This window comes from Chinchilla lanigera, unplaced genomic scaffold (assembly GCF_000276665.1).
Source record: "Chinchilla lanigera isolate Chin_1 unplaced genomic scaffold, ChiLan1.0 scaffold00082, whole genome shotgun sequence".
Lineage (NCBI taxonomy): Eukaryota > Metazoa > Chordata > Mammalia > Rodentia > Chinchillidae > Chinchilla > Chinchilla lanigera.
The window spans coordinates 8,255,217-8,269,810 of NW_004955483.1; the positions used below are offsets into that span (position 1 = coordinate 8,255,217).

The window sequence follows — 14,594 nt, forward strand, 5'->3', positions numbered from 1 at the left end:
GCATTCCTGGGGTTAAAATAACCCATGACCATTACTCTTGCTCATATAGTAAAATCCTTCTAATATGTTGCTGGATTTGATTTTTTTTGTTTTTTTTTTTTTGGTTTTTCTCTGGTACCGGGAACCGAACTCACGACCTTGCGCTTGCCAGGCAGGCGCTTTGCCGCTGAGCTAAATCCCCAGCCCCTGGATATATTGGATTAAATACAATATGTTATTAAAATTATTTTGTCTCTCTTTAATGTGTCTATGAAACATATTAAATTGCCTGTGTGGGGCTGGGGATGTGGCTCAGTGGTAATGCGCTTGCCTGGCATGTGCAAGGCTCTTAGGCTTTTGTGTGTTCCCTTCCCAGTTAAATACAGCAGCCCCACCATCTTCCTTGCGTTTCTGCCCTTTATCTGAGTCCAGGAATGCTGCAGCTGAGGGAACTCAGTGGTAGCACAACCTTCCTGGTCTGCATCTCCCTAGGGGTTGTTTTTACTTATCCATTCAGAAATCATTAGACAAACAGTAGATAAGAAACTTTTGTGAAAAACAGTGTTTGAGCAGTATGGGGGCTTCAGAGGTGATTAAACTAGTGGTTTCTGCCCCCTAGAATTGTGATGTGATGAGAATGGTTAGATGTGTGGTATTTTAAGTAATGGAAGATGGATTATGATAAACTTCAGTCACTACTGCCGCCCTCTGTAACTTCAGAGAAAGAACAGCTTCACAGCTAACTGGGGCTTCAGGAGGGCTTTCTGAGAGAAGGTAAGGGCTCCAAGTGTGGAAATTTAGGACAGGAATCAAAGTGTACGTAAGAGACAGAACCAAGAAAGTATTGGTATGTTAGGAATTAATGAACCGCACACTCTGGTGAGAGTGTAGGGTACATGAAAGGAAAAGTCGTATATTAAAAACTGGAAAAGTAGGTACCTTATAGAGGGTTTCAGAGTCAGGCCTAAATCTAGTGAGCTATGAAGATCACTTAGGATTTTTGTGCAGAAAACTTGCATGATCAGAAGCATGCATGTGAGAAATTCATCTGGTTGTGGGATGCAGGATAAATTGATGACGAGAGAAGGCAGGGTAGATAGTAATCTGGTTTCATCTAATAGTAACTGCTTTGTGTTAGCCTGCTTATGTTACGCGCTGCAGTAGTAACAACCTTAAACATTCAGTGGCTTCAGCGGCAAAGGTTGTTTCTCCGATGTTACTGTTGTTCTCAGATGCTAGTTGTCGCCCTGTACCCTGTGGCTTCAGTCTGGTTCCAGTACGGAGCAACAGCCCAAATCTGGAAATTACTATTAAGCTGAGGCAGAGACTGAAAATAGAACCAGCAGTAGTTTAAGATAAAGCTATTGCTCAGACCTGGCATTCATTTCTTCGTTCACATTCAATTGGCCAAAGCATGTCACATGACTGAGCCTGGTATCAGAAAGGTCGGGAATTATATTCCTCCTATTCCAGGTATTGCAAGTCACATGGTGGTGGGCAGGAACACATGATCCTTTTACAGAGAGGACAGTGAGTCATTTGGAACAGTAATGCATCAGTAGACTTCATTGTTCTAAACCACATTTTTAAAAATTTCCCATTTTCTTACCAAAAAAAACCCCAAAAACTAAAAAAAAAAAAAAAAAATTCTCAAACACAGCACAGTATGTTTCTATTTTGAAATTTCTGTAGATGCTACCTTTCTCCACTTTCCTTCTGCCTGGCTTTGTTTCAATCCAGATGTTTCCACTAGTAATTCTGCGCCTGTAGATGTCTGTAGATGCAGCTGGCAGGGTACCAGGTTGCACTGACTCTAGGGCCCAAGAGAGAAGATCTCCATCTCCCTCATCTCAGCATGAATCCAGCTCCCTCTCCAGAACAGTGACAGCCTTCTGGCCCAGAAAGAGTCTCTGGAATCCCACGGGACCTGGGTCATCCCAGCAGAGTGAACTCTCTGTCAGTCCTTTCTAGTGCAAGCTGACATCGAATAAATATTTACAGACCCTGGGCTACCTCAGGTTCTTTATGCCTTGGGGCCCCGAGACCTAGGAGTGGGCCCAGCCTGCTCTTTTTTGACTGGATGGACTGGGCTTGGTCCAGCGGGGAGTGGCAGGCACATCTTTGTCTAGATGTTCTGAATCAGAGCAACTACTGTGTGTGGTAGGTGATACCAGGGTGACCAAGTTTTAATCTTTTCTCTTTGATAATGAAAAACAGCAATCATCAAACATAGTGCACAGGATCATACAGTGCATGCTTAACATTTGCAACCTTGGGTGTGTTTATTAAAGAAGGAATATTGTGTGCTTGGAAATGTCCACATTACCTTTCAAATGTGTTGTTGGAGAGATTGAGTGGCCAGGTTTTTTGAGAAGTAATCAGGGCATGAAAGAACCAGAAATACCACAAATTGTGCATTTGTGGAACCCCTACCCTACTCCTCAGCAACCAGTGAAGCAGATGTTGGAAATGAGTGATAAAGGATTAAACATGAAGTGAATATTTGGCCGAGTTGAAAGTGAGTTAGTGCTTCATTTCTTATGCACCACTGGTTTGCATGTGCAACGTTAAATGGAAGCTGTTGCTGTTATAATATTGGTCTGGGATTTGAGAGAACTAGTTCCTATTTTCAAGTTTATTTTTTAAATAAGTGCATGCATGATTAAGTTCTTTGGGGAGACACAGTCTCTCTATGTTCTTAGAACTTTGAACCACAATTCACAGTAGTACTTTGTAGTGCATACAGGGGATGACCAAAAAATACAGTGAGTGTTTACATTTTTTTTTTTTTTTTTTTTTTGGTTTTTCTCCGGTACCGGGAACCGAACTCACGACCTTGCGCTTGCCAGGCAGGCGCTTTGCCGCTGAGCTAAATCCCCAGCCCCTGAGTGTTTACATTTTGAAAATGTATTTCAGTAAAAGATTCATTATCATTAATCCCTCTCAGTATATACCCCCTAGCTTGGAATATATCCCATCATTCTTGCCATTTCCTGAAGCCACACTAGAAGGCCCGTTTCTTATCTTTACAAGGTATGGTAAAAAAAATATGGTTGCTGGTGAGCGCCAGCCAATAATGATGCTGGTGAGCGCCAGCCAATAAAGGCAGGCTCAGAGAAACATTCCCGTGTGTACTCTGGATCTGGTACCATGCAACTTCTGTTCCCCCAAAAAGAATTAAGATGTATCGTACATGTACTAACTTCCTACTAGGAATGTAAGCATTATGTGCTATAGACATGTACTGGTAAGAAATTTTAAAACTAAAATGATGTTTTAGGGGCTGGGGATTTAGCTCGGTGGCACAGCGCCTGCCTGGCAAGCGTGAGGTTGTGAGTTCAATTCCCAGTACCGAAAAAATAAAATAAAATGATGTTTTAAAAACTCAAAATGTTCCAGCACGGTGGTGCACACCTATAATCCCAGCACTTGGGAGGCTGAGGCAAGAGAATCACTGCAAGTTCGAGGCCAGCCTGGGTTACATAAGTGAGTTCAAGACAAGTCTCCAAGGAAGAAAGAAAAAAACCCTCAAAATAACCATAAAAGTTAGACATTTTGAATAGATTTGGGACGTCAAGGAAGCTATAACAGTGCCAATAAAAATACTTACCAAAGAAGACTTCCATGACTTCCATAAGGAAAATTGTAAGAATAACAGGATAAGTTTGTTCAAAGTGAAGTGTTTTAAAGGGGATTAATAGTGATATATCATTTACTGTAATATATACTTTTTTTTTATTTTAAAGAGAAGAAAAGGACAACATAGCAATAGGGAGATTCACCGAATTACAAAGTGGTAGGACATTATCAATGGTTGTTATTTTACCTATTGGTATCTTCAAGATAGTTTCTCAGGAAAAAGAATAGACAAATAATAGTGAGTTACAGGCAAAAATGGCAGGAAATTATCAATGGTTGTTGTACTATATCTTGGTTTCTCTAAAGTGGTCTCTAGGGAAAACAAATTGAGCTATACATGAGTGATCAATCAAATAATCATTGACTATTCTCAGTGGTTGTTGTTGCAAACACATAGTAGCAAACATATATCCATTTACAAAATAGCGTAGGAACAATACAGACATTACAGAGTTATGGACAGATTGGTAGGAAATCATCAATGGCTGCTGCAATACATGTTGGCATCCTCAGAGTGGTTTTTCAGGAAAACAAAAATGTGCAAGAAAAATCCAACACATAGTTATAGCCCAAGAGTTGCGAAAAATAGCGGGTTACCTCATCAGTGACTCCCCTCACTGAGGGGTGACAGCTGGAATGAAGGTCAGGGCTGAAAAGAAGGACTGAGAGACCAGCACCAGTGGCCAGCAGTGGGCCGTCCACTTTTTCCTCTATACTCATGATTTTGCAGGGCTCCTCCTAGGAGACAACGGTCCTTCTCCATGAAGGTGGTTCTACAGAATCTGAATATTGGGCACCCATGTAATCCATGAAGTCTCGGTGCAGACCTCTCCGGAGCTCCACTCACTCCTCCACCGCGGCCTGTACAGTTAGGGGAAGAATGGCCTCCAGGGGGTCTCCCCCGGTATTGCGCAAGGTCCTCCTGGTTTCCAGCTCCCGAATGGCTCCCGCGTCCCCAGTCAGCTCCACCTCTGAGTCGTCGGGCATCCGTACTCTCGTGTTCTCCGAGTCCTTATTCATCAGCTGCTCCTCCGCTGACTCCGGACCTTTCTGGCTCTCAAGGGCAGGGCCAAGAGCTACCCGCCCTGTGGCATATTTTCCCAGAGGTTTCTCCATGTCGGGATGGTTCACGCACGTCTCTGGGCGGGCCTGTTGTGTCGCTGCTTCTCTGTGGTCTGGCGGTTCTCCACCTCGCGGCTGCTGCGGCGGCGGCCTGAGGGCCGGCGCGCATCTCCGAGCCGCTTCCGAGGCGCCTGCTGCCTGCCTTTCCGGGCACCTGTGCGGCGGGCCTGGCGCACCCCAGTCGCGCAGCCTCCCTCCCCGGGGCGGGCGCCTGCCATACTTTTTAAAAATTTAAACACACAGTATTTTTTTCAGTCACATCTCGCTGTTGCCTCCTATAACAGATTGTGAATTCCCCAGGACCAGGGACAGTGCCTAGTCTCTTGTAGATGTGCAGCAGGTGCCGTTGGCTTCTTTTGAATCTTTGAGCTGCTTTGACATTCTCATAGGCAGTGTTGACTGTGTAACCCAAGACATTGTTTGGTATGTAGATATAGGCATATATAAAGAAAATGATTAATTATGTTGCAAAGAGACGGTACTGGCTTGACAGATTTTTAAACAGGAAGATCAGTCTGTTAATAGAACTGGCCAGTAATATGTTGATGGCTCTGATGTTCCTTCTTTGTGGCCTGTGACAGATACCTTCAAATGCAGGCTGGAGTTTGTGCTGGACAAGCGACTTTTGGAAACAATGACGGCAAAGACAGTGCCGTGGTCAGACAGGCTTCCAGGGCTGGATGTTGCTTGCAGTTTCAGTTCAGCTTTTTCCTACATGAGTGAAGTTTAACTCTTCTTTTTGTAATGATTCTTCACCTCCGATATTAGAAGAGATGAAAAAGAGAAGTGTTGCGAGTTGGCATGAACAGGAAAATTTTGACATGAAAGACCGTAATCGCCTTTCAGTATGACTCACTTCTCAACACGGTGTGGTGAAATGTGAGCAAATACGAAACGTGCTTTTCATGTTAATTGTAGTCTTGCAAATTGGCAAAGTTGAAAAGCCAGTATAAAATGTGGCACTGGCACACTACAGTTCTTAAAGCTATGAGGACTGGGGTATGTGGAGCTCCACTCGCTCCTCCACCGCAGCCTGCACAGGTAGGGGAACAGACAACATTGTCAAAATGTATGGTTGCAGAGCAGGCTGTTAGTGGCAGCTGGATCTGCAGATGTGAACAGCGGATCGATTGTTCAGCAAGAGGAGGAAGACAGCACAGAGGAGAGAGGCGCACTCCCATTCATAGCAGAGCAAGCCCATCTCGAGCACTTCTTCCTCAGGGGAAGCCCTTTTGATTTTGAATTTGAGAGCTGGGAAGTAGTGTGTTTTGCATTCATATTTTGGGCACAAAACTAAACAGTCTGTAGCAACTGTTCCACTAATGAGTCCTTTTTTTTTTTGTCTTTTCATTTTTTCCTCTATTTAATCAGCAAATACTAGTCACCTGTGCCCTGTGTGCTATACCTGTAAGTTGTAAAGAAATGAGTGAGCAGAATTGCTGGCGTGGGAAACCTCCCAGCGGGTTAAGAATACAAAGGACTTGAGTTGGTGCCTATACAGAGTAACCCTCTGCAAGTGGTAGCGGTCCTAATGGGGGAGTGCCCATGAGTAGCTACCATCAGTACTGATACCTGGATCACCCTCTGTGCCAAGCATTATAGTAGTCGGCATTCTGCTTAAGTTTCCACAATCCCAACGTAATGTAAAATGCGCTTAGGTAGGTGTATGTTTATTGGAGAGGTGGAGCTGTTGATAGAGGAGGAAAAAATTACGGAGAGGAAATCAAGGAAGCTTTGGAAGAGGTAACATTTGCCAATGAATGAGTTTTGCCTCACTGTCAGAAAGATGAGACTAGGAGCAAGGACATTACTGAAGGAGGGGTTCTCTTACAGTTCTACAGGCTCTGCTTTTTTTCCAGATTCCTTACTGTGCTCCCAGATGATTCCTTGGTCATTGGTGGAGCCTCAGAGAGCTGAGGAGTTGGCTGACCACTGAAATAACATACACACAGGTAGTGGAGCCTGCTCGTGTCTTTTTTTTAAAAAGGAGGGAAAACCCAATAAACACACAGCAGGTATAGGATGACACCGCTCTTGTCACTCCTGCAGTGGAAGTAAAAATGGAGGCTTCAGCAAAGTCTTGTGATATCTGCTACACTGGCCAGGGTGCCGAACATTTGCACTCATTGGTCTGCACTGGACTATTTTGGCTGCCAAGACAAAGTTCCTGACATATACAACTTAAGGAGAAAAAGTTTATTTTGACTCCCGATTTCACAGGCTTCAGTCCATGGTCAGTTGACTTCAAGGCAGAAATGACATGGCAGAGGCAAGCTGCTCATCTCATAGCAACCAGGGAGCAGAGAGATGGGAAAAGAATTAGGAAAAGGCCAGACACCAGTATCATGCCCCGCGATGCCCCCAGACACACCCAGAGGTGTGCTTTAGTAATGTCCTAGGTGTCTCTTGAGCTAATTGTGATGACAAGATTAATCATCACATTAAGCAGCCGTCAAATGTGAGAATACAGATTTACAGGGTTTTTTTACAAGGTCACTCATCAGAAGTTGCTCTAAAATATAAATCCTCATAGTATTTTTGTTTGGTGAAATTATGAAACATTAGGAAAATCAAGGCCTTGCCTTCTAAGAGTAAATACCATGGCAGAACAGGAAATTGTGTATAAATAGATCTGTGTGTGCACATGTATGCATACAAAATCAGGTCACTCAGGTATGGAATTCAAAACACTAAGCAGATACTTCTTTCTTTCAGGTTTTAAAATCTGTAAATTGAATTTTGCTGAAATTACCATCAGAGAAAGGCACTCTTGAATAAGAGTGGAGTTTGTGCCGAATCCTGCTCATGAGTCTTGGAACTCCATTAGCTCAGCCTGGACATCGCTCAACATGCTTGTCTTATTAACAACAGCTTTAGCACCTTTACTAGATGTTCAGCGGTTCACAGAAATGCAAAGCTAACATTTTTAGGAGACTGGTGGAGGTGGAGCAGATGGACAGCAAACTACAGGGAATCAGACGCTGTATGAGTTTTACAAGAGAAAGGAATGAGATTCTGTGGAGGAGGAGTTGGATTTTGTTGAAAGCAATGAAGATAATAGTTCTTAGATTTTAAGACTGACCAGAGAGTATCTGCACTTTCAGCTGTCATTCTAGATGGAAAGATACCTTTACAAAGAATGTTCTCACAGTTTGGTCAGCATTGATGAAGTATAAAATTTAAACTTGGTTTCTATTTTTGTTTATCCATCTATTTTTGCTTAGCTTTATGCATTGAGAAGTCCTCGATCTCCCACTAGTGACTTTATAATGAATAATGAAATATGTATTTAGAATTCTAATGAAATGAATTAGACTAAATAGCATGTTTCTAACATATGTCAACCTTGAAAAATGATTTCCTTTTCCTTTGCAGCGACAACTTCCAAAGAATAACTCTCAAGAAAATGGTCTTACCTCTCTTAAAGTATCAGTGAACCTTATTTTTATCAATGCATTTTATATTGCAAAATCAAAACTTTTTTTTTTTTCCGGTACTGGGAATCAAACTCACGACCTTGCGCTTGCCAGACAGGTGCTGTGCCGCTGAGCTAATTCCTAGCCCCAAAATCAAAACTATTATAAAATCTAAGAAAGTCGTGTATTCTCACTAACAATCCTTTTGTTACTCTGTTACGATTACATTTTGGTCAGGAAAAGAACGATGATAGTTTGTGAACAATTTTATTTGTAGGACTGACAAGATTGTAAGGAAATGATTGGACTACCTGAGACATATTAAACATCTCTGAAATTGCACTAATGTCCATAATAACAAATTTTTTAGTTACAAACAAGTAATTCAGTTTAGTGACAAACAAGTAATTATCTTCATTTCTGTGCAAACTACAAACTGTACTTGATTAGGCCATGCTTGTTTATTCACAGGGACCATGGGGTGATGGTGGTGCCTAAGGGGATTCCAATGTTCATCTAGTAGTCAAGTCCATATTTGGCCATTAAAGGAATTATGTTCCCCTGAAACATGCATCTGAAAATAATGGAACATCTAAAAATATACCCTGCAGCTTGAACTTCCACATGTTCATATCCATATCAGGCTTTTTTCTACATCATTAATTGAAAAAATACTATGGACAGTAGCTCTCCTGAACAGTACCAAAGCAGGCATGTTGAAGTCCATGAGACTCACATAGAAGAGTCAAAGCATAAGACAGCACTGTGTGTGTAGTAGCATCATCTAGGGAGATGTGAAGCCCTGTACATTTTCAAATAAGGGAAGATGGGGTGGGAGACCGCTTGTAGCTGAAAATTAAAGAGAAAAAAAAAAAAGAATTTTCCTATTCACTTGCATTGAGTTTTAAGGAAAGCACTAGATTTCTGGGCTTTAGCTTTCCTCCTGATAAATATTTAACTAAAATAATCTTTACTGCATGACTGCCTTGTGCGATGGCCCGTCTAAAATGTCTGTGATCAAAGATTTTGAAATCAAGACATAACTCAGTTGAAAGAAAGAAGGTTATATCTGGCAAGCAAAGAACAGCTGTATCATCAGGGACCTTTTCTCCTTAGTGACTTAGCAAGACCCTCTGTCCAAAAAAAGAAAGAAAAAAAAGGGAAAATGTGTTGGGTTGTAACTCAGTGCAAATGCCCTGGATTCTATCCCAGTATCACCAAGAAAGAAAAAAAAAAGTTTGAGGTAGAGATAAAAACTTTTCATACAGAAAATAAATGATTATTCCATTCTATATAGCAATTACAAAGGAAATTGTTTGAGATTCCAGCGGACAACAGTAAAGATACTTAAAAATTGGAAAACAGTGTCTATTAGTAAGGTAAGGAGAGTGGACTCGGGTCCACAGGGAAAGAAAATGTACTGAGAATGAAAGTTAAGTGTTCTAAGATAGTATTCATGGGAGGATGTAGAATCTCCTTTTCTGGAAGTGTTTAAAAACAAGACAGATCTGCATCTTGGGAGAAGTTTGAAGCTCAGTCCTGCCCCAAGGCGGGAAGATTAACTGGATTATGCCTGTGTGGTCTCTCTGTCATTGGAAGAGCCCGCTAATGCAGTAAATATTCCACACCCTCCTTGCTGAAGCTGCTGTTTCCTAGCTGTTTATTTGCAGCTTGGTTATTTGAAGGCCAGAGTGAATGTATAAATAATCAAAGTTGAATTTGAGTCTGGGTTTGATGATGTAAATTGTATGTATCATATATATATATATATATATATATCAGTTGTTAAAGCAATAAACTAAAGTAGTGGTGACACTACTAAGAACATAACTTTATCTTCTATGATGTAAAAAGTACCTGCTTCCTTAGTTTCAGCACCGTTCATCATTCAGTAAGTAATTCTAAAACAACTATTATGAACAGTGCTTCAAAGATGAAGAAGCTATGGCTGCTGCCTTCATGGAATTTAGTGTACAGGTGGAGATAAAACATACATGTAGATCACAAGCATGATGAGTGAAAATAGAATATTGGGGATAAAAGCCCTGACAAAAAACTCTTTCAAAAATGTTGTGAGATTTTAAAGAATGCAAAGATAATTCCTTTGGTTTAAACCAACAAATGCTTTCAGGAAAAATAATATATTGAACTGAAATTTAAGGAGTTGCAGTGTTTTGAAGGGTGGAAATTAAGAGCAGGGACAGGGGTGGAATGGTGAATAGTAATCCCAAGGTAAGGAAAGTTCCACTGGCACGTGAGGAACTTGAGGAAAATTGGCTGGAAAGGCCTCGTGGCCAGTCTCAGATGCCAGGCCACAGAGCATGCACTGTGTCTTTACAGTGCTTAAGATCCCTGGGAAATGATTAAGCATTGCAGGATGCCTGTCCACAGGAAGTTGCAATTTACTGTATTTGGCCTATGTGGTGGATTGACAACTGGTGGTCAACTTATAACCCCCAGCTGAATTGAGTAAGCGTGGTGCTGGGTGTGGGAGGCCCACCTGGGGACTGTTGCCAGCAGCATAAGAGGCAGAACTGGAGGAGAAAGGCTGTTGGGAGCTGGTAGAAGCTATAAGGAGCTCGTCATGCTGGCTTTCCTGATGAACTTGGTTATTTTCATCATCCGTGGAGCTCAGGACCTTGTCACTGAGAATGGCTTTGGTTCACTTTGAGGGAGCTCTCGTCCTCACTTTGAGCATCACTTCCTGGCTCCGGAGGGAAAGATGGTGTACTGCCAGTCTGCTGGAGAAGCTTGCTGTGTTGGCTTTCCTGTTGGGAACTCAGTTGTTTTCACCATCGGATGAGCTCAGGACCTCACTGTTGCTGAGGATGGCTGTGGTACTTTTCAGGGGAACTCTGGTTCTTACTTTGCACATTGCTTCCTGGCTCCAGTGCAGTTCCCTCAGCCTGCTAGCACAGATCCTTCATCCTGCTGGCACAGACTTCGAGATTCCACCACTAACCTTTGGGCCTTCCCAGCGCAAATCTGTGAAACAGGCCTCCATGAGACATGTTATGAGCTCTCAGCCTCCAGTTGGATTCATAGGAGGCATTGTTATGGGCTCAGTGTCTTCAGCTGGACTCATGCAGGACATTGCCATGGGATCCAGGCCTTCAGCTAGACTCCTTGATCTATAGTGTATGGACAGACTTCCTGCACACTCTTGCATATCATTCTTTGGGTGACAGTTATAAATAATCTTGTAAAATATGTGTCCTGTATTATATTGTTCCCTTACAATATCCCCAAACCATAACAGACTGCTAGAGAAAAATGAAGCTGGGCATGGTGGTACATGTCTATAATCCCAGCACTCAGGAAAGTTGAACAGAAGGATTGCAAGTTCAAATTGAGCCTGGGCAATTTAGCAAGACTATATCTCAATTAAAAAGGAGCTGAGGATATAGGGATGTAGCTAGTGCAGATGCCCTGGGTTCAGGGGTGTGTGTGTGTGTGTGTGAGACAGAGAGAGAGAAAGAGAGAGGGAGGGTGGGTAGGTGGGTGGGTGAGAGAAGAAGGAAGGAAGAGGGCTGGGGATTTAGCTCAGTGGTACAGCACCTGCCTGGCAAGTGCAATGTCATGAGTTCGATTCCTGGTACCAGGAAAAAAAAAAAAGGAAGGGAGGGGAGAATGGATATAGCAAGGAGCACATCAGGGATACTGTTGAGTCATCTGAGCCAGTTTGCTAAGGAATGTACTGAGAAATACTAATTTCACAGGATGTTAATAGATGTTTCCCCCAAAAGCACCTCCTCACTAAAATTAATTGGGGAAATAACAAAGCCCATTATATGGGTTCTTTACTAAAAGTCTTTTCAGAGCTTTTAATATTGAGGTGACCAGTACGGTCAAATAGGGTGACCTGTGCACCAAGTCCAACCTGATTTAAATCTTCTGTTCATGAACCGTCTCATAAAAGCATTTCTTGGAACATACTTGGGGCAACATTGCAGTGCACACTGGATAATGATGGCTGGAACCCAGGTGATACACATGAGAACAGTGGTGAACCGGGAGTCCTTCTGTGGAGAAAATGCCAGTTATTCCTGGTCTATTGTGGGTGTTCAGTAGCTGTGGGGAAGATTAATACACGGGAGGGTGCATTATTGATGTTTTAGCAGGAGCTGGCTGGAGATCGTTCTACCGGAGAAGAAGGGAATCCATAGTGGGATTATGGGGCGTTTTGCAGTTTGCTCTGCTAGAAGGGAGAGTGTGAGGAGTGACAAGGGGCTGGTGGAAATGAACACTGACCATTTAGGGCTACTTGAGAAGCTGTGGGATACGGATGCTGGACCTGTGGACTCGGGAGAGAAGGGCATAGGTTTTTTCTTTTTCGTTTTCATTCTTTATTTTTCTCTCTCTTGCTAAATGTAAATGTTAAAAAGAAATGTGGATATGATTTCTCCCTCAGTGTTATACAGCTTGCTCCACTGCAAGGAGGTAGCCATAAATTTAGTCAAGAAAAACTTCAGAGTTAAGAAAAACCCCAAATCCACCGTAGCAGTTGTGACTTTTTTGGTGGTTTCGGGGGTTTTTTTGGCTTTTTTTCCTCTATCAGATAATAGTGGGTATTCTTCTCATTTTCATCAGTAAATTATTATTATTTTGCAGCCTGCTTTACTATACGACGTTAATTTTTAATATTTTGTTCTTTCAGGTATTTGCCTTTGATTATTGCTTTTGGTCCATGGATGAATCTAACACTACAAAATATGCTGGTAAGTTGGCTGTCTTGCAGCTGGACCTCTCACCTCCTCTACTGTGTCTGTTGTCCCTAATTATTCTGAAGTTTTGTTCTTTCCATGTAATTCACACCTAGTTTTTTGAATTCTAGTGCATGGGTTTGGAAGTTGATACGGTTTGGTTTCAGAATCTGGCTTTGCTAATTACTTACGTGAACAGGCTTGCTTTTTTGTTGTTGTTGTTGGTACTGGGGATTCAAACCAGGGCTCTTGTGCTGAGCTACACCCAAGCCCTTTTTTAAAAAAAATATTTTATTTTGAGACAGGATCTCTCAAAGGCATCAAATTGTTCACACTGGGCTTGAAATTGTGATCTTCCTGCCTCAGCCTCCCAGAATGCTGGGAACATTTTTTGCTAATCTCATAAACCTAGTTCCCCCACTAAAAAGGGTATCATTACCTTCAGAGATATTCCAAGGGTTGGAGATCATGAGGAATCACATCAAGTCATAATGGCAGCTGTTGTATGATCTCATGAGGAGCTTTCATTTGCCGTGACTTCCCTTGTCATTTTCAAGGCACCCCCTGTTCTGTCTATGTAAGCAAAGTTTCTGGGACACATTCAGGCCCTGAGTGTCCCAAGCGATGGGTAGTCACAGGAACCAAGTTACGTGTTCCTCAGGGACACCCGCCTCTGCTCATGTTTTGTTACTGTAGCCCTTATGACCATTCTGTGTAGTGTACTTGACGGCTTTTCTTCAGCATTATGGTTTCAGGTGGATCACGGCCCCTTCCTGGGCATCAGTCACACTTGATTTAGTTCCAGAGGGACACATTGGTTTTAATGGCGAAAGTCTTTGCTTCCTTCCCATCTGATTGATTGTGTCTTTAAATATTGTGTGTGTGTGTCGGGAGGGAGAGAGGTTTTGAGTTGCCCTGGCTGGCTTCAAATTTGTGATCCTCCTGCCTCATCCTCTGAAGGAGCTGGGATTACAGGTGTGTACCACTGTGCCTGGCCCTTTATTTTTCTTTTAGTTGATGAAAGTTGCATATATTTATCATGTGTACAACATGATGTTTTGAAATATGTATATTGTGGGATAGGTAACTGAACTAATTAACCTTGTCTCGTATACTTATTTTTTGTGATGAAAATACTTCAAATCGACCCAGACTTTTAAGAGTATCGTACACTGTTGTGAACAGTAGTCATAGTGTTGCACCACAGACTTAACTAGATGTGCCGGCTCCGTGAGTTTTCCTCCTTATTTCTGCTCACAGCAGCAGCATCTGAATTACTTTCTCATTTAGTTAAGCAGGAAAATGTAAGTCTAAGATTTTGAGGTAAGAGGACGTTACTTGTCTGCAGAAAGTTAACTCCTATTTATTGTTAGCTTTTTGCTTGCCGTCTAAAACAAACTTGTTGAGAAACTATTTGATACATAATATTTTCAAAGGTGGAAACCCCTTCAGTTGCTTCCATTGAGTAAATCTACCTTTCCAGACTTCATTCCTGCAACTTAGCAAGTATTTTATTAAAATGAATAAGTAGTTCTTAATGTTGACTGCAGTTAGTCTTTTATCACCCTTTTGGGCTTTTAGATAATAAATTCTGCAGTAATCTGGAGCAGTTTTTCTTAATGGTTAGCATTATAGGTATTTGTGTGTGGATGTATGCTTTTAGACTGAAATCAACAATCAAAGTAAAATATTTTCTGTGGCTGTGGAGACACATGGGGACAAATGCTGTCACTGT

The 14,594-nt window shown here is 42.1% G+C and overlaps 1 protein-coding gene across 3 annotated transcripts in view; it reads left to right on the plus strand.

Moving 5' to 3' along the window:
- Kif13a (kinesin family member 13A) overlaps positions 1-14,594 on the plus strand; it is a 175,132-nt gene that overhangs the window by 63,703 nt on the left and 96,835 nt on the right. For all 3 annotated transcript variants that reach the window (XM_013503818.1, XM_013503819.1, XM_005403395.2), the window contains exon 4: positions 12,814-12,874. In XM_013503818.1, the coding sequence (XP_013359272.1) occupies positions 12,814-12,874 (61 nt within the window). The remainder of the gene's footprint in view (positions 1-12,813; positions 12,875-14,594) is intronic.